The following is a 25,048-nucleotide window of genomic DNA, read 5'->3' as shown; positions in this document are numbered from 1 at the left end:
AGCAGAGGTCAGGGCAGCAGCTGGGGTGATGTGGCAGCAGAGATGCTGCTCCCCAGGAGAGCCCTGGGGTGGTGCCAGGCAGCAAAATGTGTCCCTGCTGCTGGGACTGGGACACTCTGAGCTGCCCAGGCTGTGCCTGGCTCCTGCACTGCCCAGCTGGGCTCTGCCATGTGGGCAAAAAGTCTGCTGGGTGCTGTGGCTCACATCTGGAAATGAGATGGGGAAAAAAAATGTAATTTAAGCCCCTAGATAGCACCAGGACTCAGGGATGCTCCTTCTTCCTCCTCCCACCAGCAATCCCAGACACAGCTGGAAGTGAGAGTGTGGCAATGACTATAAGCTGTGACAGTGATGGGGAAAACAGGAGAAAAGAGGGAAAACAGGGGGAAAACAGGGTAAAATGGGAAAACAGCCACTTCTGCTCCTCTCAGAGCCCAGCAAAACCCAGACTGTGACCCTGCAGCACCATCCTGCTCCCTCTGAGCTGCACCTTTGCCCCCGGGCTCATCCTTCATCCCTGCTGAGCCAACGAGGGGAATCATCCCCAACTTCCTGGGACCAGTGGGAATGTCCCAGCGGAGCCATTCCCGCTGCCCCTGCCCTTCTCAGGGTGTTTATGTGCAATATTTGTGCAATATTTGCTGGGTTATTTGATCTGTGGCTGCCGGGTGAGCACTGATTAAAGCAGAGCCCAGCGTGGGGCACCCTCTGCATCCTGGATTTCCATCTGCTCCATCCAGCAGCGCTGTTTTCCCCCTTTCCCTTGGAGAACAGCGTTTCCCCCACCCCCGAGGCACCGTTTGATTGGAAGGCTTTAAAAGGGACAATCAGTGTGAGTCACACTGAAAGCCATAAAAGAAAAACCAATAAAGCCATCTGAAAAGTGCTGTTTAATGGATCGAGGCAAACTTACTGGAAACAGGAGACAGATTGTTTCATCTTGAAATCGTTGCTTCAAATCCATCTGCATTTAGGAGCAAAGGACATTTATTCCTCATCAATAGTTGACAGGGAAAAGAGATTTGAAAGGGATTTTTCCACTTTTGAAAGGAATTGGGGTTTCTCTGGGCTGCCAGCAGCTCTCTGAGCACATTTAAAAGCCTTTCATGTGCTGGGTACTCTGGAAATTCAGAACTTCCAGAGCAGAGCTTTCCAGAGAATGAAAATAATTGTCCTATGGACATAGATCTGCTTGCATGGCAAATATTGATTTTCTTAGCAAATAAAATGCACCTGAGCTGAGCCACAATCACCTCTGGACAGAAATGCTCTCTCACTGTGGCTTTTCCCAGACTGAATTTTGGGATGTTGAATCCCTTTGGCTGATTCTTTCCCGGGCCACTTGGCAGGCATCACAAATCCGGGGAACGTCCTGTGGGATTGTTCCCTTTGCTGTGACCCTGCAGCAGCACTGACATCTCTGCAGGCTGTTTGTCTGCAGCTGGGCTTCTGTTTGTGAAGGAGAAATGTGCTTTCAGTTGCATTTAGCTTTTGTATATCGTTGTGTTAACCTTAGCAAGTCCAACTCAAGGCGTTTTCCTGCTGGTGAGGAGCTGAAGCTGGATTTCCACACGGAGCACTGGGAAGGAAGGGGTCAGGACAGGCCACGCTTTTTGAGAGGTGAGTTCATGTAGAGCTGTGCATTTCCTTACACAGCTGCACCTCCAGGGGCAGAGTCACCCTCACTCCTTTCCTGGCCTCTTCACCCAGCTGTGGGGCAGAGTCGGGGTTTGTGCCAGCAGCTGGCTCAGGCTCTGGCTCGTGCTCCAGCTGTTCCAGATGTTTTCCCAGCCGCACACGTGGCGGGCACATGGCAGAGCAGGTGTGTGAGCCCAGGAGACACCTGAGCCGGGCTGTCAGCACCGCTCAGTGCCTCTCAAAGCCTTCGGCGTTTCTCAGTTCACGGCACAGCCGGAACGCTGCACTGCAGCCACTTACCCAGACCAGCTCGGCGCTAACAGCCAAGCCCGGGGGCAGAATCCGGACGGAGTTGGGGCTGTATTTGTAATTCAACAATGGTTTTTGGTGAGCCGAGGGGGAGCCGCCAACATCTGCCCGGCACATCTGCTGCAGCGCCGCCCAGATGTGCGCGCCAGCTGTGCGGGGGGGCGTGGCCACCGCCACGGCCGCGCCTCTTCCCGCTGTCAATCACCCGCCGCCACCCAATGGCGGCCCGCGACACATCGAGGCCCGCGACCAATCAGGGCGTGGTTGTGATTTCCATGGCAGCCGCGCGGCTGAGGGGAGGCGGCGGCGGGGCCGCTCCCGGAGCCGCTCCCGTTCCTCGTCCCGTTCCCCGTCCCGCTCCCCGTGCCGATCCCGCTCCCTGCCCACTGCCATGGTGCCCGAGCGGAGCCGCGGCGGCGGCGGAGGGGCGGCCGTGCCGCTGCTGCGCGGCTCCAGCGCGGCGCGGGGGCGGCAGCAGCAGCAGCGCAGGTGAGGGGCCGCGCCCGCCGCGCACCTGAGGGGAGCCCGGGGCGAGCCCGCCCTGCCCCGCCCCACCCGCGGCCTGAGGCGGCGGCCGGAGCGGCTCTGTCCGTCCCCGCCGTGTCGCTCCCCGCCGTGTCGGTCCCCCCCCGGTGCCGCCGGCGATGCTCGGAGCACCGGGCACACCGCTCCCCGCGGCCGAGCCCGCCCGGAGCATTCCCAAAGTTTCCCCGCGGGCTCCCGGTGCTTTTGTTCGGCGTTGGAGGGCCCGCGGTGGGCAGCGGGGACGGTGCTGGGTTTGTACCTGCGGACAGGTATGGAATGGCTCGCCTTCCCTAGAGCAGCTTGTTCCAAGCCTCATCGATTTGGTAGTTTCACAGTTTGATGGTTTTACAGCAGGATGTTGGATCTGACGCTCCGCTGGAAGTGGGTTTGCTGCCGCCCTTGGGATTTGCGTTTTGGTTTTGTGCGGATTTTGGTGGGTCTGGGTGGTTGTGCTGTTACTGAGGAGTTTGGTTCTCCGCAGTACCTCAGTGTAGAACGGAGCGCTGAAATCCCTCTGAGGAACACAGAGCAGGAGCTCATCTACTCTCAGTGTGATATTTTCTCTCTGTTTCCCCCCTTTTTTTCTTCTTTTATGTGTAACTTTAGAGAGCACAAAGCCTCTGTGTGTCTCCAGTAAAATTCCTTTGGTTGAATTGTTCTCCAGCAGGAACTGTAGAAATTAAATACTGTTTGTTTTTGCATGTTGGTAGCTCTTTTTTGACCATTTTCTATGCAAATCCTGATAATTTGCTGTATATGTTAGACATGTAAGTAGAGCAGAATGGATAAAGATATTTCCTTTAATTTAAGCAGAACTTTTTAATTATGTGATTTTTAAAGTAATTTTAGAGGCCTTAGACATAGAAAAACCTAAAAGTGTTGATTTTTGAGTGCTTGGGTAACAAAACTGAAATGCATAAGTATGAGCATATTTTTTTTACTCTGTATAATGTGATTGTAACAGAAATAATGAAATTATTATATAGTTGCTATGGAAAACTTCACATTATTCAGTCTATGGCAGTGAAGGTTAATTTGGTATTTTAAATTTTTTAAGGCTTTAGATTTTAAAAAGAAAGCCAAAAAATGTAGGTTCAAGGAATGCAGATGTGTGACCAACACTTCTATGGTTCCTGCAGTGTGGGCTATAAGGGAGAGTTGTTCTCACATCTGCATTCCCTGATAGTAATCCTGTCCAGTTTTGTTCTGTCATTCTAGGAGTTGGCTGTCTTTCATTCCAGATGTTTTTATGCCAGGTGATTTACATCTTGTTTATTTGTGGACTCCTTGTTTCTTTGTGGAGGTGAATAAAAATTACTCCTTCTATTTTATCATCTTTTTTTTTACTCTAGGATTAATGGGAGGAGAAATCTGGGGCAAACAGCAGCAGGGTTTGAAGGCCATGAGGGCTTAAATAGCTGAAGATGGACTTGCAACTCAAGACTTCTTGATTTTGATTTTTTTGCTTCAGATTTGCTTCCTTGTGCAGATTCTGATCCGTGACTGGTGGCAACACAGATCCAGTTTTGGGGGATTCATTAAGGTGACTGTGCAGAGGGATAAAAATGCTTCCTGAATACTCAAATTGTGTTGGGAACAGGCTGCTAAATAAGGCTCTGATGGTTTGGGTGGCTGTGGCAGTGGTGCCCTGGGAATATTTTCAATGCTGTTCCCTGGTGTTGTGCTCTGCCATTATCCTGTGCAATCATCTGTGGTGAGCACACTCAAACAGCTCCTTGAAGGGAAACTTTGATGGGATTCCTTCCTGAAGCTTTCATTTAGGGACGCTGAAAGAGCTTAGGGTAGATGTTCCTCTAAGAAATAACTCTTTGGTTTTTAAATGTATATTATTTTGAGGGTGATTCTTGAGCATTCCCAGTATCTGCTGCATTTCCAGTATTTATTTTAAGAGAGAAAAAGTGAAAGGTGCAGGAAGAGGCAGGGAAGAAATTGATAGAGTTGACATTTACTTCTTTAAATCCTAACAGCATTTTCATTTCTCCTCCTCCAGGAGATTGACAATGGATAACAGTACTTTGGGATATTTTCCTATTCAATTTAGCCATTGTAAAATTAATTTATTTTGTAGTTTAGGGTTAGTAGTCAGGCTGTGCATCAGCATCTTCTGTTTCTGCAGGGTGTATGTTGGAGCCTGCTCCATAAAGCCTGGGGTGGGGAGGGGTTGTTGTCATAGCCCCAGAGAATCAGGGATTGAGCAGCTCTCCTGAAGAGGAAAAGGAATCATAGGAGCATGGTAGGAAGGCATGAAGGGAAAGACAACTTTCCAATGGTATCAACTTTCCCCCTGCTTCTCTCTTGCTCCTACTTTCTGGCACAAAAACTTTTTTTTTTATTGGCTTTTTGTTTAGAGGATGCATGTGGAGCCTCATGCCCTGTTGACACAGAGCTGAGTGTGACCTTTCCTCCCAGCAGAGTTCTCCAGAAGAGCTGAGCTCAAACTCTGGCCCTTTACATTTTTCAGAGCTTTACATTTAAACCAAATCATTTATCAAATTTAAATCAGAAAAGCCTAAGTTCAAGGGAATGCAAATGTGTGAAAACATTTCTGTGCTTCCTACAGTGGGAACTGTAAGGGCAACTTGCTCACTGCACTTGGAACAAATCATGAACAAATCCCATTAAAAAAAAATCCCATAAAATCTAAGCTGTGCTCTTTGTAGAAGGAGATCTGATGGTCAGAATGTGAGCCAGGAGTTCAGGCCGTGGAAGCAGAGGACAAGTTAATCACTGAAAAATGCTATATATATATATATCTGGGGTTGTGTTTTATTTTGGGATGGATGATGCCACTGTCACTGCCCTCTCAGTTTAACCCTGGAAAAGCTCAGCTTGAACAGGCGAAGGGAGGTGCTCCCTTTGAGCTCCACAGTGTGAAAGGCTGAGCTCTGGAGCTCCAGAGGGAATGGAGCAGCTTTTATTCCTCTGCAGGGGATGTTTGAAACACCCACAAGCCCCAAACTAGCATGAAATGCAAATGGATGACTTGCCTCTTGACTAAGATAAAATTTTTCAACATTTTTTGGATGAACTTGAGGAAAAAGGTCTTGACCTGCTGCGTGGAGGGGAGGGCAGGATGATGAATTGTGTGCAGGAGAAGGAAACAAAGCAGTGCAGTGAGTTCTGCTGTGCTAACATCATCTGAGGCTGACTCATAGGCCTGACTTTTCTGGGCAGAAAATTCACTTACAGACAGTTCTGCTGGCTGCACTGTCTTGTGATGAAACTTGTAGATATTAATTCCCTTTTTTTTTTGGAGTTCCACATAAATTTTTCTGGGAATTGTTTTTTTATCCTGGCGCTTGAAACTTGCTGCCAAAGGCCTCTCTACCATTGTAGTCTTCTAGGACTTGCTCAGCTCATGTTTTGTGTGAGAGGGTTGTGTTTGGGTGATTGTGGGGTTTGTTTTGGGACTTTTAAAATAAAATCTCTCTGTGCTTGTAAGGTGTGTGGCACTTTGCTCTTCTCAGGTAAAAACCCCACAACATTTCAAAGCTCAGAGGGCTTGCTGATTGCCCTGCTGTGATTTTGAAAGGCTGTCAATTTAATTCCTGTTAACAGCAGAGCAATAATAACTTTTATAACCCTTCAGGCTGACAGATGTGCTCCAGAGCACTTAACTCATGGGGAGGAGGGAAGGTGGGGTTTGTTTGCAGAAGGGCAGCAACTTTCATATGTCATCCTTATCCCAGAGAGCTTTCCTTGGAACTTCAGGCACAGAAAGGAGTTTGCTGGTTTGGGGAATAAATGAATTTTGTGAGAGGAGCTGTTCCTGACTGCTCCTCTCTGGCTTTCCTGACACACAAAGCCCTGGTCTTTATGGCAGTGCATGTTCCAGGTAAAAAACCAGGACAGAAGGTTGTAGGACAGTTGAATCCTGATTCTTTATGGTCTTGCAGCCTTTGGCAACTTTGAATGTCCCAAAGTTTGAACTGCATCAACTGCATTGTGGGTGACTGATGTGGGGTTTTTGTCACATGGCTGGGATTTTGGTGGTGTAGGTGAGTCAATACTCACAGAAATTTAGGAAACCTCCTCACAGTCTGCAGCATTAGTGGAATTCACAGCTGGAATTGTGCCCAGAGACAGTCATCACTTGTTTAAAATTAAATTAAAGATTTCAGTTTTCAATCACCAGCTTTCCTCCAATACTGAGAGTTCTTCAGCTTTGTTGTTAAAGATGGGTTTATTTTATTTTGGTTGAACTAATATTCTAATATAAATCTTCAATTTGATCTTGATATGCTTTTCTCCAGTGTTCACCTACCTAACTTCTGCATTTGGTGTATCTTCAACAAGTAGGTTTTAGTTTGGAAGATGAAGGTTTTTGTGGAGGATTTTTTTTCCTTCCTGAGGAAATTAGTTTTGTGGCATTTACTCAGACTGAGTAATGGTAGGGATTGGAGGAAGTGTAAATATTTGTAGGGCTTGTGTGCTCTGTACTGAAATGCTCTTTCATTTGTGTTAACTCTTCTCTCCAGTGGGTACTGTATCTGAAGAATTTAAAACTATTCTGTATTATTTGTTAGTTTTAAGCAGAACAATTTCCCCTTCCCTAATTTCAAGTTAGCTCCGCATGCTGAATCTTTCGGAAGAGAAACTCATTTTTGGTGCTATGGAAATATGAACTGCATTATTTATTTTCCTTACTTTTTGAGCACTGTTCAGATGACCTCTGCTTCAATTTCTGGGAATTTGAGGGGTATTTTTTTAATGTTCAGATATTTAAGGTCCAGTTAAAGCAAGGAGAGGTATGTGAGTAGAATGAAACTTTTCACAGAGAATGAATTGTTCCTGTGAGTGGTGTTCTGGCCAGAGAGTGTTGGCCACTTCACAGGAAAAGAAAGGAATTAATCTTTGAGTTATATTTGAGTTTGATTTTGGTAACAGAAACTAAAAGCTGAACTTTGAGTGGAGTATTGTGACAGCTGTTGGTTGGAATAAGCTTTGTTAATGTGAAGGGCAAAACCTTCTCTTGGATGCCCTGGCAGAGAAAAAAACCCTGCTGTGACAGATTGCTGCAGGAGGAATTCCCTGCTTTTCCCCACTGCTGATGGGAATTCTGTCCTCTGCCTGCACCTTCCCATAAAACAGGCACAGGGCTGGAGATCCTCCTCAAATCAGCCTTTTCTGAGTTAACAGCTGGATTTTAAGAGGAAAAGGTGAAGTGGATAAAGCTTTGGAGGGAAACAGGGAGCAGGCAGAAGGATCCTGTGCACACAGGGATGGGTCCTGCAGTGCTGCCAGAGATGGAAAAACCTGCTTGGAGCTCCTCCCAATTAAAAGCATCTGTGATTCTGAGTGCTCAGTGAGCTATTCCTGCCCTGAACAGCCAGATCTTCCTTAAAATTCCAGTAGAGTACTAATTTCATTGGAGTTTTGGGAAGAAGATTCAGTTTTGGGAAGAACAGTCAGTTTTTAGCCCACCTGATCTGAAAACCCAAAGCAGGTGAACTGCTGAACACAGGTAAATGATTGTCTCTACATTAACTGTTAGAAAAGGGAAAAATAAAGATACAGGTGGAGTCCTCCAGCAGCAGAGTAAAGATTTGTTGAAGCCAGTGTTTAATATAATTTTTGATATTCCCTATAAAACATGGCTTGTTCTTAGTCCTTGGAAATGGAATTCAACAGATAGAAAGCAGTTTCAAAATCTATCTAAAAGTTTTGTTCAGACTCTTATGCGTATCTAGAAATCACCTATATTTTTTTTCTTCTCATCTGTAGAAATAAAAATTACTTTTGGATAATGTAATTTTATGAAGCTGAACTGAAAAAGAAATAAGGAGAAACCTTGATTTTGTTTTTGGGTTTCAGACTGAGTCTTGTTTCATCTCTTAGAAAAGTAATTTATTGTCTCATCTCTTGGAAAAGTAACTTATTGTAAAAAAAAAAATTCTAATTTTTTTTCTTTTTTCTCCTCTTGCCAGACCTTAACTTATTTGGGATTAGGATTCCCATGGCACGTGAACTAGAGGATATTTTGGAGTAGGAGGTGTTCTGTTTTGCTGCCCAAGATGGTCGGGAAGCTGAAGCAGAACCTGCTGCTGGCGTGCCTGGTGATCAGCTCGGTGACCGTGTTCTACCTGGGCCAGCACGCCATGGAGTGCCACCACCGCATGGAGGAGCGCACGGGGCAGCCCCCGCGGGGGGACAGCGCCAGGGCCACGCTGGGGACATCCCCCGGTGGCAGTGCCAACGGGAGCCTGCCCTACAGCAAGGACATGCCCCTGATCTTCATCGGGGGCGTGCCCCGCAGCGGCACCACGCTGATGCGCGCCATGCTGGACGCGCACCCCGATATCCGCTGCGGGGAGGAGACCCGGGTGATCCCCAGGATCCTGGCTGTGAAGCAGATGTGGGCCAGGTCCAGCAAGGAGAAAATCCGCCTGGACGAGGCGGGGGTGACGGATGAGGTGCTGGATTCGGCCATGCAGGCCTTTCTGCTGGAGATCATCGTCAAGCACGGCGAGCCCGCTCCCTACCTGTGCAACAAGGATCCCTTTGCTTTAAAATCCTTAACTTACCTCGCCAGGATTTTCCCCAATGCCAAATTCCTGCTGATGGTGCGGGATGGCCGCGCGTCCGTGCACTCCATGATCTCCAGGAAGGTGACCATAGCTGGCTTTGACCTGAACAGCTACAGGGACTGCCTGAGCAAGTGGAACAGGGCCATCGAAACCATGTACAACCAGTGCATGGAGGTGGGCTTCCAGAGGTGCATGCTGGTGCACTATGAGCAGCTGGTGCTGCACCCCGAGAGGTGGATGAGGACTCTCCTCAAGTTCCTGCACATCCCATGGAACCAGGCAGTGCTGCACCATGAGGAGATGATTGGAAAAGCAGGGGGGGTTTCTCTTTCCAAGTGAGTATGAGCCTTCATCCTTCACCTTGTGCTGTTCTAAACTAGTGCATTTGGTATATAAAAATCACAGCTTCTCCCTTGGGCAGCTGATTTATGGTGCATCTTGAAAATAAGTCATTGCTAATTAAAAGCTTGCAATCTCTGATTGGTTATGTGTGTAATGTGAACAAACTTTTAATGGTCAAGGCTAAGTTGAATTTGAATATCTGGTATCAGCTTTGCTTTTCTCTGTGCCCCTAAATAAACCTGAGCTGTTTTATCTGGAGTGGTGTCACCCATCCTAGCCAAATCACCCATTTGATTTCAGCAACAATATTGTTGTCAGTGCGAGAATGGCCTTGGAGCTGAGTTTGCCAAGAACATCCTCTTCCAGGAAACTGGAGAAACTGCTCCAAGAGAATAGAAAGCAGAGCTGGCAGCTTTTCTCCTGGCATGTGCTCCCAAAATGACAGGCATTTTGATGGAAAGTAACCTTGTTGTAAGCAGATCTTTCACTATTTTGTTGGGCCATCTGTGCACCTGATTCAGCTGCTTTCAGAATCCAAAATTCAGCTCTGCTTGGGAAACTAGCTGGGTGGTGTTAAGAAATAATCTGATTTATTCTCTGGTTAAACTGCTCTGGTTTCTTTGCCACAGTTCACAGCTGAGCATCTGAAACACAGAAGCTGTTTCATCTTTACATTGAGAGAGAAAAATGTCAATTTTTGACACTCCTATTTTTGAATCCACCAGATTAATTTTTAAAATCCTGAATTAGAAGCCCTATTCCAGCAGCAAGGCCTGCCCAGTTAAATTCCTCAGCTCCTGGATTTGGAATATTCAGCCCTGGCCAAGTGCTTCTGAGTGAGAGGCACCCTGCACAGCAAGCACACACAGACTGTTACAGAAATCCTATTTATTTAAACTCCAGTTGTGAGAAATAGAAATGGGGATATTTCCTTTATTTAATGCCTAGGAACACAGCTGTGGATTTTCTAATATATTGTAAGGGCATTTAATTCAAAACAAATATAAAATTATTATCAGTGATTACAAAGAGGACTTTAAACTTGGGTTACAATTAGATATTTGCCCTGTGGAGCTTTCACATGACCATTCCCACTGAAGAAACAGCCTCCACTGTTCCCAGGGTTATCAGGAAGGCATCTCCTCCCTTTTTTTGGCAGTGCTGTTCAGTAGCAGGTTGAAAATGTGGAAATGTTAACCTGAAGCAGGGCACTGTGATGCCTCCCTGGAACCTGATCCACATGGGAACTTCTCCCTAATTCCTGGGGTTTGTTGCTGCTTCTGCAGCACCTGAGTGGAGGTAACTTATTTTTACTTTTTTTTTTTTTTTTCTTTTGGTGGTTGCCAAGCTCTAAGTGTCTTGTAAAAAGTAACTGTATAATCCCATTTCTAGTAAAAATATTACCGCCTTACAGCTTCCAGATTGCTGTTTTTAAAAATTGATGGACCTTTATGCTATAAAACTCAATAACCTTACTGAATTTTTACTAAAATTTATTATTAAATCTGGTGGAATAGGGTGTGAGGAGTTGAGAATATTTGTTTCTAAAAATTAAGAAAATGGCTTGAACAAAGTCAAATGCATTCATTTTTTTTTGTAAAACCTTCACATTTAAGACAAAAGAATGTGGACATGTTCTTGTGACCCTCAATTCAGTCTGGTCCCAGAGTTCTTTATGCCTTTATTATCTCTGAGGAGATGATGTGGGGAAGCAATTTCTGATTTCAGGAGGCTCTGGCAATGGTGGAAAAAGAGAAATGGGTGTTATGCCTGGGGTGGGTTTATCTAATCAAATACCCTTGCAGTAGGTGGTGAAATTTGGTTTTCAGTTGCAGGATTTGATAATCATTCCAGTGACTCAGGTGTCCAAGGGCTGCAGAATCCCCAGTGAATATCAAAAGCTTAAATGCCTGTGTTGTGTGTTTATGGGATTCCAGTTGAAATTGTGCAGGGAGAGTTTGAGATTTCCCAGTTTGATGCCCTTGTTCCAGTGCAAACCTGCTGGGTTTGGCATTCCCAGCTGTGATTTTGTGTAAAAACTTCTGGAAACAAGCAGAGCCCCCTGCTTTAATCATCTCTCACTCATCTGAAAGATCTCCAGATCTCAGAGACAGGCTCAGCATCCACTTCAGATTCCTGCTGCTGCCTCAGGTCCAGCCTAAGATGCCTGGAGATATTTCAATTGTTGCAGGTATTTTTTGAAAAGAAATCTGACAAGTTTTTTGTCATCTTGAGATACTGAAAAACATTTTGAGAATGAGATCACAGTGTCTATAAAATATCTTTACAACCATGTTATTACCTGCTAAAAAAATGTTTAGAATTTATTTCTCACCCCTTATTTTGGTTTTTATCCAGGATCACTGCAAGGGCTGTAGGGATGTGCAGTGCAGGATTTGTAGGAGTGGGAATTTTCTGTGGTTTGAAGTCCCTGCCAACGTGGCTGTTGAAGGAATTCGTTATGGACTCCATGCTCTAACCAGGATTGTTAATTGAGCTCTGGCATTTGCCTAAGTGAAAGCAGCTGTGCTGACCACTGATGTAAAGAAATGTCAACCCCTCTAGAGCAATTTTTATTAGTTTTTTTATGGAAATAGCTGTCTAGGCAGAATTACTTCAGAATTTATTATATTTAGTACATAGCTCTCGTTTGATTCTGGTACAGATGCAGAATTATTTGGGGTTAGTCCTGTGTGCTTCCCAAAGCTGAAACTCTTCCTAGAAATGGAATCACTGCCATATAATCAATTTTCCCAAGAACTGGTGTTCTCTTGTTTTTCTGTTTGGATTTTAACATTTTTCTTTCCTCCTGCCCCCAATCTGTCTTCCCACACAGTCCTCATAAGCTCTTTATCTGAGGAATCTTTCCCACAAATTGGGTTTTTTCCCTTCCCACAAATTGTTTTATTTTCCTCCCCACCTTAACTGAAAGCACAGAGAAGGATTTAAACAGACCAGATGTGGAGCAGTGGATTTTTTATCAGTCCTTGGGAGCAGCTAAATGTAGTCCCTGCTATCAATCACCAGGAAATCTTTCATGCTGAGGGCATTGTTAGCAAAGATTAAAATGACAGAGGGACAAAAGACACATTTAAAATTTGGTATCAGGGTGGGGAATCCATATGTGACAAACTGAGGCTCAAATTGATCTGCAACACCCATTTCTGGGGGGTCCAGCAAGTTCTTAGCCAGACTCATTACCTGCTTCTCCCAGTATCATCCTGATTTTAAATGCTCAAATCAATTTGCAGTTTTGGTGAGGAGGTTTTAGGCTTGGTTGGCTCGAAGGACCATAAATCTTACTTTTTCAAACATCTCGTGATAATTTTTTCCTGAGTGTCTCAGTCCAGCTCTGGACTCCTCTTGTGGTGCTTTGAACTTCTGAATTTCAATTTTTAGCAGCTCTTTTCATGCTAATTTAATGTGGAGTCAGATGCTCATCTTCTAATTAGAAAGATCACAAAAAACATTGCCTAAACTTTTAAATTTTCCATCCAGACTTAGGAGGTCAGTCCAGCAACCCTCAGAATGTTGAAATCTAGTCACAACTCCCTGGTCCCAAAATCCCCTTCTGAGATCCTTCCTTTGGTTTGAGTCTCTGCTGATGCTCGAAGAGGATAAAGCTGAAAATGCTGAAAATCCTTGTTTTAGAGGATTTTTGTTTGTCAGCTCCTTTTCAGCTTCCATGAAACACCAATCTGAAGGCCTTGCTTGCCAAGACAGTTTCCTTATGAGCATTTCCGTGTCTTGTTTGTTCTTTGTTGATTGTATTTAAATTTTTTCACCTTACTGACCTTCCAGCATAGGATGACTGATTTCCTTTTTCTGCCCTGGGAGGATTTTAGCTCTGCTGAGGAGTGAAAAAGAGGAACAAGGTGAACTCTGGTGTGTGCTCAGCATCAGCTGTGAGGCAGACAGAAATATTCCTTTTATATATCCAACAACATCCAAACTCTTTCTGAGGTCAGGAAAAAGTTTTAAATTATTTAGAGTAAAAACTCAGGGAGTTTTCAATTATTCAGCCTGAGTTCTGTTCCAGGAATAAGCACAGTAAAGAAGTTGTGTGTCTTACAATCATGAAGGCAGCACAAAGCAGTGCCAGATTTCTTCCCTGGGAAAATAAAACACACCACAAAAGTAGAACAGAAATAAAAATTGCATTAGGACTGTTGCTTAAATGAATAAGAAATAAGTGATTTTCTAAATATGACACTGACTGTGCTCTTGCCTTTAAGATCTGTGTAAAGACCAAACAATCAAAGGAGTGGTTATGAAAAATAGTTCTGTAGTTTGTAGCTTTCTGTCATCTTAGGTCTCTCTTTTATTAAACAAGTTTAAAAAAATGAACCACAGAATGGTTGTGATAAGAAGTAGCACATGGGTTGGAATTTAGAATGCAACTTTTAATGCATCCTAGACAATTAAACAGCAAATGTGGGAATATGCCAGTGGGAAAACAGATTTATTTGTAGATGTGGGTTTACTTTTCACTTAACAGTTCCTGGGCTTTCTCTGCTGCTTTTATGGAATAAAGGAATTGTTTCAGCACAGTGTGAGAGCCTGAACCTGACAGCATCTGCAAATATTGTGCTAATTATTCTCATTAAAACTTCACTTCCCATCAGCTCTGTAGAAAACATGAAATTTTGAGAGGGAAAGAAGAAAATGGGAGGGAAAAAAACCCAAACAAAACAAGCTAAATGTCTTAATGCTCTTGAAGAGTAATTGATTGGAAAGGAAAATATAATTTTTTTTCTCCTTCCCCAGGGTTGAAAGATCTACTGACCAAGTGATCAAGCCAGTGAATGTGGAAGCCCTGTCCAAGTGGGTTGGGAAGATCCCAGCTGATGTACTGCAGGACATGCCAGTGATTGCCCCCATGCTGGCCAAACTGGGCTATGACCCCTATGCCAACCCCCCCAATTATGGGAAGCCAGATCAAAAAGTGGTGGAAAACACAAGGAGGGTAAGGCTTTTGTGGGTTTAATTATTGACTGAATGGATTTGACCTCTAGAGCAGGAGCCTTGTGTTTGGTCTGGGGATTTGGAGTCTGTTTCTGACACATTTTGCTGCTTCACAGTGTGTTTTCTTTGGGGGAAAATGAAGGAATCCTTTGGGGCCTTGAGCTTTGCTCCTTGGTGTGTGGAGCTGAACCTCCTGAGAGCTGCCCAGAAAGTTGGGGAACTGCTAATGGCAACTCTGAACCAAAATTTGTGTTAAACCTAATCTTGGGCCTGCCACTGCTTGATTTTGCCTTGGTAAATTGTGCCATGTGAATGCTGCTATTTTCATGTGAATATAATATAAAATACCCTCAAAACATTTGCTTTCCAGTGCCATTATTCTTCTTAATATTGCTGATCTTGGCTATCTGCTGTCAGGTGTTTATTGGGGTAAATGCTGTTCCTGCAAAGGTGAAGTTTTTGGAGCAGACACAAATCGAGATGTGTAATATAAAAATTAGATTGAGTCATAATTAACAGTGGGAAAAGCTTTTTTGTCTGGTTTCAAACTTGATGGATGAGCTCAGCTTTTAATAGATGAAGTTTGGCAGAAGCTCTGTCACAAAATTACACCCCAAATACTCAGTAGGGTTTGAAAAATGACCCATAGAAAACAGCCCACGATGATCAAAATGTCTGATTTTCCAATTCTTTGTAGAGCAGCCCGAAGATGGAGAAAGGTCTGGTGCTGATTAACCTAAACTTAAGGAACTGAGTCTGAATTTAATGTTGTTGGAATTTGAGTAGTTGGGCTATTAAGTGCTGTTTATCCCTGGAGGTATCCGTTGAAAAACTCATTACCTTTGTTGGAAATAGAATTAATAACTCAACTTCTGTTCTTTTTGGACATAGTTTATTAAAAGAAGGTGACTTTTTCTGCTGCAGCAGAATAATCAGGGGGAAAAAATAATTAAACAATTTAAAAGGACTGTCTTCCACCAGCCTTCTGATCCTGAAAACCTGCTTGGGATACTGATGGGATAGATAGGAATGAAAAAGGAATTGGGGTCTGTGAAGTCCCTAAACACTCTTGCATTATTTCTTTTTAGAAAAAATGTCATTAATCAATAATCAGTGTACTAAAGGTTGGCAGGTTGATTTTTTTTTTAAATTCATAGCTGATAGCTCAGCATGGAAAAAATAACCCACTCTTTTTGGTTACAGTTTGTAAGTTCCCTGTTTTAAAAGGCTCACAAACAAATGAAGTTGTCTGCACTCAGTTAAAATAAGTGTTCAGTACTAGAAATTGCAAATTTTGTTGGTTGTGGCTCACTGATAAAATTGACAGAAGCTTTTACAGCCTGCTGACCTTTCTGAGGCCTCCACCTGTGTGGAGCAAGTTCAGGCCAAGCTGCAAATATTGTCTGGATTTCTGTCTCTTCTTGAAATGCATTTGATTCCAAAATACGAGAGAGGAATTCAGGCAATAAACAAAGCCAGGAGCAACTGTAAAGAAATGAAAACCTAATTTCAAAGGCTGAAGGTTTACTGATGCTTTTTCCAAGTTTGCTTTGAAGGAGAATTTGTTTACTCATACTAGGAGCAGCTGTTAAAAACTGAAGCTGATCTAAATATTGCAGACATATGGAACAGTCATTAATATTTTGGTTGCTATTTTAATTTATTAGCTTTACTTACAGCCCCAGACAGCATTTTCATTCTGTTGTTTATTATAGTACCCAGTATGTATTTTTCTAGTCACTTGTTCTTTGCCAAAAGTCTTTGTGCATGTGTGGTTTGTATAGATAAAATAAGGGAGGTGTTCTGAATGAATGCTAAAAGTAAGAGAGTTCAAGATGTTTCATCTTCAAAACTTAGAATATTTATCTAAAAATAGAGCAACATAAGGATTTCAAACTGTTTCAGACTCTGGTGTGTGAGTTTGGCCCATCAGGGACAGCTCTTGTGGGGTTTCCTTTCTCCTCCAGGAACCTGTGCTAATTTATTCCTTGCTGCTGCAGGCTGGAGAAAAAAGCATTTATTTAAATGAAGAAAATAAATAAATCTGGGTTTTTCCAGCCTTTTGGAGCTGGCACTTGGCAAGTTAAATGTGTTCCTGTGTACTCTGAGCTGGTGAATTTGTAAATCACCGGAGCACTTCTTTTGCTCTTGCTGTCTTTAAATTTCTTCACCTGGGATAGCCTTTCACAGAGTTTTGTACTGGATATCTTCAATATGGATGAAGCTGGCCAAAGCAAATCTTTCCAGAATTGCTTTTCAGTGCATAGTAAGAATATCTGGATGTTGTTTGTAACCATTTATTGGCTCATTTTGTGTTTGGAAGCAGCTCTCTTATATTTATATTTATATTTATATTTATATTTATATTTATATTTATATTTATATTTATATTTATATTTATATTTATATTTATATTTATATTTATATTTATATTTATATTTATATTTATATTTATATTTATATTTATAGTTGTATTTATAGTTATTTGTGGTCTCCAAGACTTGAAAGTGAACACAGAACTTGAATTGTATTCACTGAAAACAGATAAAGTTTAGACTTCTAAAGCTGAGCAAAATCTGTCCCTTCTTGGAAAAGACCACAAATTGCACTTAACAGTGAAAATGATGCTCAGCAATTTAGAGCTGCTGCTTTTAATCATGGAAGTGAGAACCAGCAGTGTAAAAATTCCTAAACCAAGGGCTGATACTGTAGAAAATTGGAAAGAGATGGCTGGTGTGGTGCAAAATACTAGTTTTCCTAAGCTTTCTGAACATTCAAGTGCTGTTCTTTATTCCTCTTTTCTCCTTTTCTGTCCCCTGCTGGTGACTTCTATACGTACAGCTTAAATATAGTTTTTAAAAAGTATTATTATTCTTCAGTCTGGAGACAAAATGATTATTTTCTCCAGCTAAAGGACAGTGCTTAAGTTAGAAATGCTATCTCCTTGTAGGTAATGCAAGGCAAGCAAAGCTCTCTGCTAAATTTGGATTTTTCACTTGCCTGTTACCTGTGGAGGACACCAAAATGCTGAGGTTTGGTGTCTGTGCTCCTGCAGCACAGCACAAAAACAAGAAGAAACAGCCTGGATTTGTACTTTGACATCTCTGCTTTTGTTTGAGGAACCAACAGAGCATGAAGGGAGCTTCATCTCTTCCTGTGTTGTGCTAGGAAATAAAACATCTCTGACAGGATCTGCACTGGGCCAGCCACAAGTTCAGCAGATTTTTCTGATGTTTCACTAACAAAGCCATTAGCTTCTTGTTGTTCTGTTTTCTGTTAAGCCTGACAATATTATGTTTTCTGACAGTTTCTCTTGTCTCAGTTGAGGAATGCAGAGCAGAGAGAGCAAGGTCTGGCCAGGGTTGTGCTGTTCTCTGCATGTGACCTCTCCAAGGAGGTGATTTTGCCTTCGCTGAATGTGCTGTGGTTTTCTTGGAATCCTGTAGCTGATCTATTAATTTATTACTGCAGGGGTTCCTGCCTTATAGATACATAATTACTAGAGTTTCAACAAGTTCTACATCCTGAGCAGAAAGGAAATCAACATCCTGAAGTAAATGAAGTTTTCATCTGCAAATTATGCAGAAAATGCGAATAATGTAGCTATGTGTGAGCTGGTAGCCCAATCTCTGTGGGGTGAAATACAAAAGTGCTTCACTCCTCATTAGAACAGTGTGTGATATGTCCTTTATCAGTACTGTGAGGTGATGTAAAAGTGCATTGCAGCTTGCCAGAACCCAGCACAAGAGGAGAGAGAGCAGCTCCCAGCTGCAGAGCTCTGCCTCCTGCCCAGGAGAAGCTGCTTTGTTGTGTTATGGTTGGCACAGTGGTTTCCTCTCCCATCTGTAATGAATTACACCAGATTTTCTTTGGCACATCCTTCCCACTAAACAAATTTGTATGCTTGGAATATGCACTCCAGTAAGTTATTTTAACTGCTTCATGGAGTTGTGCTCCCTGTCCTGGAGAGATCCAGAGGTGGAAGTTACAGAATTCCAGAGAAGGAGCCATGGTTTTAACCAGCTCTGTTCAAATACAGCCCAAAACTCTTCTCCAGCTCTGGTTTGTGTCCAGCTAAAGGTGTTTTGTGTTCAGCTGATGGCAACACCTAGAGATAAAAACAGAGTTTACTCACTCCAGCCTCATGCCTGGATTACACTGTGAGGAACCATCTCCTGTTCAGATGACAACCAGGATTGCAGGAGTTTTTCTTTGAGGTTTTAAGGGCAGCAGCAATCTTTGATAAAAGTAAAAAGTGCATTTATCCTAAGGGATGAGGGTAATTGTGCTGTCAGAGGTGTTTGGATGCCCAGCTGCTCAGGGCCCTGCATCTCCATTTCACTGATTAACCTGATCATAAGGGCATTTGGCTTTGTGGATGTTTTTTCTGATACTTAAAACAAAAATTTGGGGTTCATTCCATCTTCTGTATGACCACAACAGCACAGACTTTCTCAGTGTTCTTGAAATTTGTTTAATATTCCCTTTAGTAGGTGTTTCTTCCAACATATGGATTCCCAGCTGGATAATTTCTCTCCAGAGGTGCTGTTATCTCATTTTTACAACAAAAACAAAACCCCCAAGGCCTTAACTCTGCATAAATGATTAATAATGCATAAAGAGAGTTATTACCAACCAAAATGCAAACTGAGGTGTGGTTGCAAGCTGCCTTTTGGCAGACATTGCTGGGCCTGTGTAAGATCCTGCTCTTGTGTTGTCCCTCCTGGGTAAACATTTACATCTCACATGGCCCTTCCTTGGCAGGTCCAACAGAGGTGAAGAATTGTGTAAACCTTTCAAGCTGCCTTAAAAGTTCAGGAAAATCTGAGAGATGAGCACTCCATGTGCTGTGGAGTGGTTCTAGAAAGGGGCTCAGCTCTGGTTTTGCCAGTGTTCTTTATTTAATTCTTTTTCCTTTTACAATTAAACATCAACAGCCTTCTACTCTGCAACTTGGATATTTCAAAGTTTACCAAGCTCAAGCACACTTGGTTGTAGGGTGACTTTTACACAAAAACCCCATTATTTTTGTATACTGGAACTGACCAAATATAATGGGACTCTTTACAAAGCAGACAGGAAAGTGGGTGAAAAAAAAATGCTTTAATCTTCTACAAAAAAGAATTATAGGTTACACTTCTGGTCTGAAGTTCTCCCTGTGTGTTTAAAGGGGTTTTCTCAGGCAACTGGAAGTGAAACTTGTTTTCTGATCTCTTTCTGAGAATAATATCCATTCAGTTTGGCTATAAGAATGTGTTTTGGTTTTTTAATAGAACAGCTTGAATACTGCCAACACTGAACAACAAACTGAGACAGACTTCAGATCCCTCTCTTCTGGAATTCCATTTGGACTTGCAAAATAATTCCCTTAGAGATGGTAAACCCCATTTCTCCTCAATTCTACTGAATTCTTGCTTAGACTGGAAATAATTCCAATATCCTGCTTCTGTCTCTCTAATGCCACTGTGAGTGATGTGTTCCACACTTACAAATTGGTCAGAACAGAGTTTGGAATCTGAAGCCTCCGTAATTTCTTTGGCTGCAGATGGAGTCATTGTTTTTAGAATTTCTGGATTGTTGTTGATCCCTGGGTTTTGATTCAAAAGGGACCATTTATGTTTTTGGAACTACTTTAAACCAGTTCTTATGCAGTCTCCTCTTGACAAAACCAGCCTTTAGGTAATGTCATTTCTGAATCAAAATTTGTGTTAAACCTAATCTTGGGCCTGCCACTGCTTGGATTTGCCTTGGTAAATTGTGCCATGTGAATGCTGCTATTTTCATGTGAATATAATATAAAATACCCTCAAAACATTTGCTTTCCAGTGCCATTTTTCTTCTTAATATTGCTGATCTTGGCTATCTGCTGTCAGGTGTTTATTGGGGTAAATGCTGTTCCTGCAAAGGTGAAGTTTTTGGAGCAGACACAAATTGAGGTGTGTAATATAAAAATTGGACTGAGTCATAATTGCAGGAGGATTCTGGTTTGGTCCTTCTAGTTCTGAATCAGTCACAAAGTGCTGTCAGCATCAGCATTAATTGGTTTTAAGAATTCCCAGAAAATGTGAAGGTTCCTGTCTGTTCCTTCCAACAAGAGCAGCACCTAACACAAAGTCCTGATTTATCTTGTGACTCTTGCTGAGGTTATTCTGTAACATTTTTGCTGTGACAATGTTGTTTTGAAACTTCAATTCCTGTTCTCCAGGACAGAACCTGCATTTTAATAGTTGGATAAAAGCAGAAAATAAGAAATCCTCTCCTTGATTTATAAATATTTATAGTGGAGCAGGGCTGCAATAGCCACACACTGAATTTCTGTCCAGGGTGACTTTCCTTAGTGTTCCCATGGGAATGCCAGTGGTCCCTGGCTGAATACAGATGAGAGCTGTTCCTATTTTATCTAAACCATGGAATATCAGAGTGCCACCATGTGGGTGTGGAGTAATTCCCGCTCTCAGTGAAGCCTGGTGGTTTGGATCCCAGGGATGGATTGGGATGGGAATCCAATCCTGAAACAGGGCAGGAAATTTAGAGCTGGCTCAGCTGCAGTCCCAGGCCACTGCAGAATATTGACAAGCTGGGCATGGCTTTGTGCTCTGGTCGTGTGCACGTAGGAGAGCAGAGAAAATTGTAATAAACATCCCCTGACTTCCTGGAGCTCCTTCCTGTGACGCAAACCAGGGAGGGCAGCTCAGAGCAAGGCTTTGGAGGAGCCCCATTCCCATTTCCTGCCTTTGGGGAACTTTTCCGAGTAGGTTTAGAGGAGCCCCATTCCCATTTCCTGGCTTTAGGGAATTTTTCCAAATAGGTTTGTGCCCTTTTTTAATTTTTATTTTGAAATGATTACACAAGAGCGCAGTCATGACATTGGGATGATCAGTCTTTATGCTTCAATAGACAGGATGGTAAAACTTCACGTATACTTCTGGTTTGGAAAAAAAAAAAAAGGATTTTTTTTTTTTTTGCCCTTTGGAATGTTTATTCTCAGAAGCAAAGAGCTTTTAAAAATTGTCCTCTAGAGAGAAGACAATATGTTGCCAGAATATTTAATGTTCTCACATTAGTGAATGCTAACAATACAAAAAAAACTTTATTCTTATTTTCTTTTTTTTTTCTTTTCCCTTAATAAGCTCTTCAGCATTTCAAACAATAGTGAATGAGGGCTTTGAGTAGTATAAATTTTTGTTTGTTTTTCCAGGTCTATAAAGGTGAATTTCAGCTTCCTGACTTCCTCAAAGAAGTGCCACAGGTACAGTATTGAATTAATTATCTTTTTGTGGTTGTAGCAGCAAAGGCTATCAAACAACCTTTATAAACAACTTCTCCATGATCTTGATTTTCTGATTGATGGTGAGATTTGCTGATTATCCATGAGGTGGAATCTTTAACTCAGCATCCCAAACCTCTCCTGAATCCTTGTGTAACTCCAGAGTTGAGTTTGGTATTGCTGTGAAATGGAAGGAAAAACTGACCCTCTTTTGTGGACCAAACTGCAAAGTTTATTACTTGTAGAAGAGCTTTATCTTTTCGTTATCTTGGTTTAAACAAGTCTAGTCCAGAGCACTAAGTTATAAATACTGAGAGATTTTAAAAATAAACAGAGATGTTATCAAAGTCAACAAACCCAGCTATGAGTAGGGGTGGTGTTGATTTAATAGTCAAGTGTGCTATGGAAGTTCAGGTTTTACTGAAAATTCACAATCTGGTATCCCCCAAATGCTGTTGTTTGTCATCAGCTCCCTAAGAGACCTGCAAAAAAAAAAAAAAAAACAAAAAGAAAAAGCTTTATTGTGAAGCTGTCAAACAGATCTTGTGGATATCACAGAATTGCAAAATACCAGAATGGTTTGGGTTGAAGAGACCTTAAAATTAATTTTTTTCCACCCCCTGCCATTGGAAAGGACACCTTCCACTATCCCAGGTTGCTCCAAGCCCTGTCCTCCCTGGCTTTGGACACTTCCAGGGATGGGGCAGGTTAAAAATATCCTGGAATCTACCACAGACAAAGCATTTTGACTTCTCAGTTTGTTCAAATAAAAATGATTTGATTAAAAAGGAAAACTGATTTCTTTTGTTCCAGCCAAAGAAGACAGTAGAAAGGAAGTCTCGTGGCAAGATAAAATGAACGTGGATCAGTAAAGTGGCATAGCTGTAGTGTGTGTTTCATGTTCTCAGAAAATAACCCTGCTGTGGCCACCAAATCTTTCTGAGCAGCCTTTGTGTGATCTCTAACGTGGGCTTGGCTTTTTCCTGCCTGTTTGCCTGCTTGGATCACTCAGTGCTCCTGCTTTGCTCAGCTCTGGAGAACCATCCCAGCCCTGTTGCTGCCAGCATTGTCCCTGTCACTGAGTGTCTGCTCCACGTGTGCTGCTGAATTCACAGGAGCCTGCTGGGGTCACTGCCACGTGGGATTGCTGGTGGGGTTGCAGGATTAGCCACAAGAAAGCTCCAGGAATAGGGTGTGCCTTGCCAGGAGGGGAAATACTGCTGACAGGATTTATGGAAAATGCAGGGAGATCCTTCAGAATTGAGCACACTGTGTAGAGATGGTGTGCTAGCAAAAAATAGCCTTGATTTTTTGTGCTAGTAAAAAATGTCCTTGATTTTGAATAAATCCTGCATTAAATCCTTTAAGTCCTTGTTTGCGTACAGTATCAGTTAAATTGTGCTGTTTGTGGTTTTCAATTATCCTGGGGTACCCAAAGAACCTGGGCCATTCTGACTGATAAATTCCTTCTTCGCTCCATAGGATAGGGAGGTTCCTGCTAAATTCCAGGAGGTGAATTTATACAATTAGCTTGGTTTAAATGCAGTATTTACCAAAATCTGAACAGATTTATCCACAGCAAAGACAGGTCTTCTAAAAGACAAAAATAAGCACTGTGGAAGAGTAAAAGAATATTCCTTAAACCATAAAAACCTGATCAAATTGATGCTGATAGTGTTCTCCTTTAGTATTAACATAATGTAACCAAACAGTTCAAAGGTTTGGAGAACAGACATTGGTACTGATATTTTTGTCCTCCAATGTAAAATAGCTAATTTAATTTTAATTTTTTTTTGACAGACTGAACCTATGGAATAGAAGATAAAATGGACATTTCTTGCACAGAAGGTAATAAAAGAGCATTGCAGTTCTGTGCTCATTTGTTGTTCTTAATTCAAGATGATTTTTGTTTAACTTCTGTAACTCCATGAGTAAGATAAATATGAAGATTATATTTTTTAAAGGAAACTGCTAAAGATGGGCTGGTTTGTGATATTTGATTTAACATCTCATACCTGTATTTTCAAAAAGCTGCATTTCAGTCACTGAATAAACGGTCACAAAATTTTCAGGGAGCTAAATTCCAGACCAGTTAAGGAATGAGTGATACAAGATTTCCTGTGTTAACCCAGGATTCTTCTGCTGTCAGATCTTCTGACCTGACAACAAAAGATGGCAAAATTTAAATCCAGTTTAAAAATAGCCCAAAGCAATGTGCCCTACAAATATCCCCAAAATAGATCCTTACGTGGCCATAAATATAAACACCCTAAATATAGCCAAAAGCACTGCTCTGTGTAGAAATAATGGCTCTAAAATCTTCCCAGAGATGAATTACAGACCTTCACTGTGAAATCAATAGAGAAAGCATCATCTCTTCACACAGTCAATTTAAAATAACTAAAGCATCAACCTCATTTTGCCACTTAGCTCTTAAAAATGGACTCCAACCTGCAATATTTCTGTCTGAAGCTGCTCCCCATTTTCTGAGAAACCAAACTGGGAACTTCCCAGCATAACTTCCCACTGGGTCACAAAGGTTTGGGATGTAAGTGGAAAATCAATAGATATATTTTTTTGCACTGTGCTGCAAGCAGTCTCTCAGTGATAAAGGATGGACAAAGCAGCCCCATTCCTTACAGGAATGGGATTTGTCTTGGCAGTGATTTTCCACCTGCTGAGACAACAGTGGCTACTCTTAATTCTGCATTATTTGTAAATCTTAAATGGTCTTCAGGATAAAAAGCTGAATATTACCAAGAAAGCTCCAAAATAACTTTATTTCTTTTTCCTTAGAAGATCAGCTGCTGCCTTTTCCATGGGAATGATCCCTCAGGCCTGTTCCCCTGGGATCAGAGGTGTGCTGCTCATGGCCTGCTCTCTTCAGAATGTTCTCTCCTCTTTCTTTCATCCTGTTTTTATTTCAAATTTTGCTGTTGTGAGCGCATGTAAACCTGTTAAAAAACAAAACAGAAATCACTGATGTTCATTTAGAACTGCATTACATTCGCACAACTATTTTTTTAAGGTTTTTAAAAATGCAAAAGCAATGCCTGTCTCTGAAATTGCTCCTCTGTTTTAATTACAGGGCTCCATCTTCAAAGATTTTTTTTTTTTTTTTGCTTCTTGTAGCAGTTTGGTTTTAAATGTACAAAGCTTTCAAGAGTGGTCTGTGCTTGTCCTGAAAGATTCTTGGTGGAAAAGTTGTTTGTTTTATTCATATGTGAAAAATGTTAAATATCTTTTATTTAAAAAAAAAAGTTGATAAATTACATGTACAATTACAATTCAATGATCTTTTGTATTTTATTTTTCAAAATAAATGCTTTAAATGTGATTTTTGTTTATTTGTTTCTTAGTTGATGGTCTTGCTTCCAACTTAAGATTTAAATAATTCAAGATATTGATGTGTTAGTTATAATTCAATATATTGATGTGAGGGAAGATATGATCT

The 25,048-nt window shown here is 42.0% G+C and overlaps 1 protein-coding gene across 9 annotated transcripts; it reads left to right on the top strand.

The window, feature by feature from the left end:
• Positions 1-2,206: 2,206 nt before the first annotated feature.
• TPST1 (tyrosylprotein sulfotransferase 1) lies at positions 2,207-24,931 on the top strand. 9 transcript variants are annotated; one of them, XR_005982228.2, is made up of 7 exons: positions 2,207-2,436; positions 8,421-9,355; positions 14,130-14,328; positions 21,526-21,576; positions 22,408-22,462; positions 23,395-23,442; positions 24,394-24,931. XR_005982228.2 is itself a non-coding variant. In XM_041720070.2 (6 exons), the coding sequence occupies exons 2-5, from the start codon at positions 8,508-8,510 to the stop codon at positions 23,410-23,412; spliced, it is 1,116 nt and encodes a 371-aa protein (XP_041576004.2). In that variant the 5' UTR covers positions 2,207-2,436; positions 8,421-8,507; the 3' UTR covers positions 23,413-23,442; positions 24,394-24,931. The 9 variants fall into 9 exon arrangements, 2 of the variants coding, with proteins under 2 accessions (XP_041576004.2, XP_030143984.2); XR_005982227.2 differs by having other exon boundaries at positions 24,391-24,931; XR_005982226.2 differs by having other exon boundaries at positions 22,408-22,478.
• The last annotated feature ends 117 nt before the right edge of the window (positions 24,932-25,048 follow it).

The sequence above is a fragment of the Taeniopygia guttata genome, chromosome 19, assembly GCF_048771995.1.
Source record: "Taeniopygia guttata chromosome 19, bTaeGut7.mat, whole genome shotgun sequence".
NCBI lineage: Eukaryota > Metazoa > Chordata > Aves > Passeriformes > Estrildidae > Taeniopygia > Taeniopygia guttata.
Note: the sequence above shows the minus strand (reverse complement) of the source record. Positions and strands in the feature narration are given on the sequence as shown.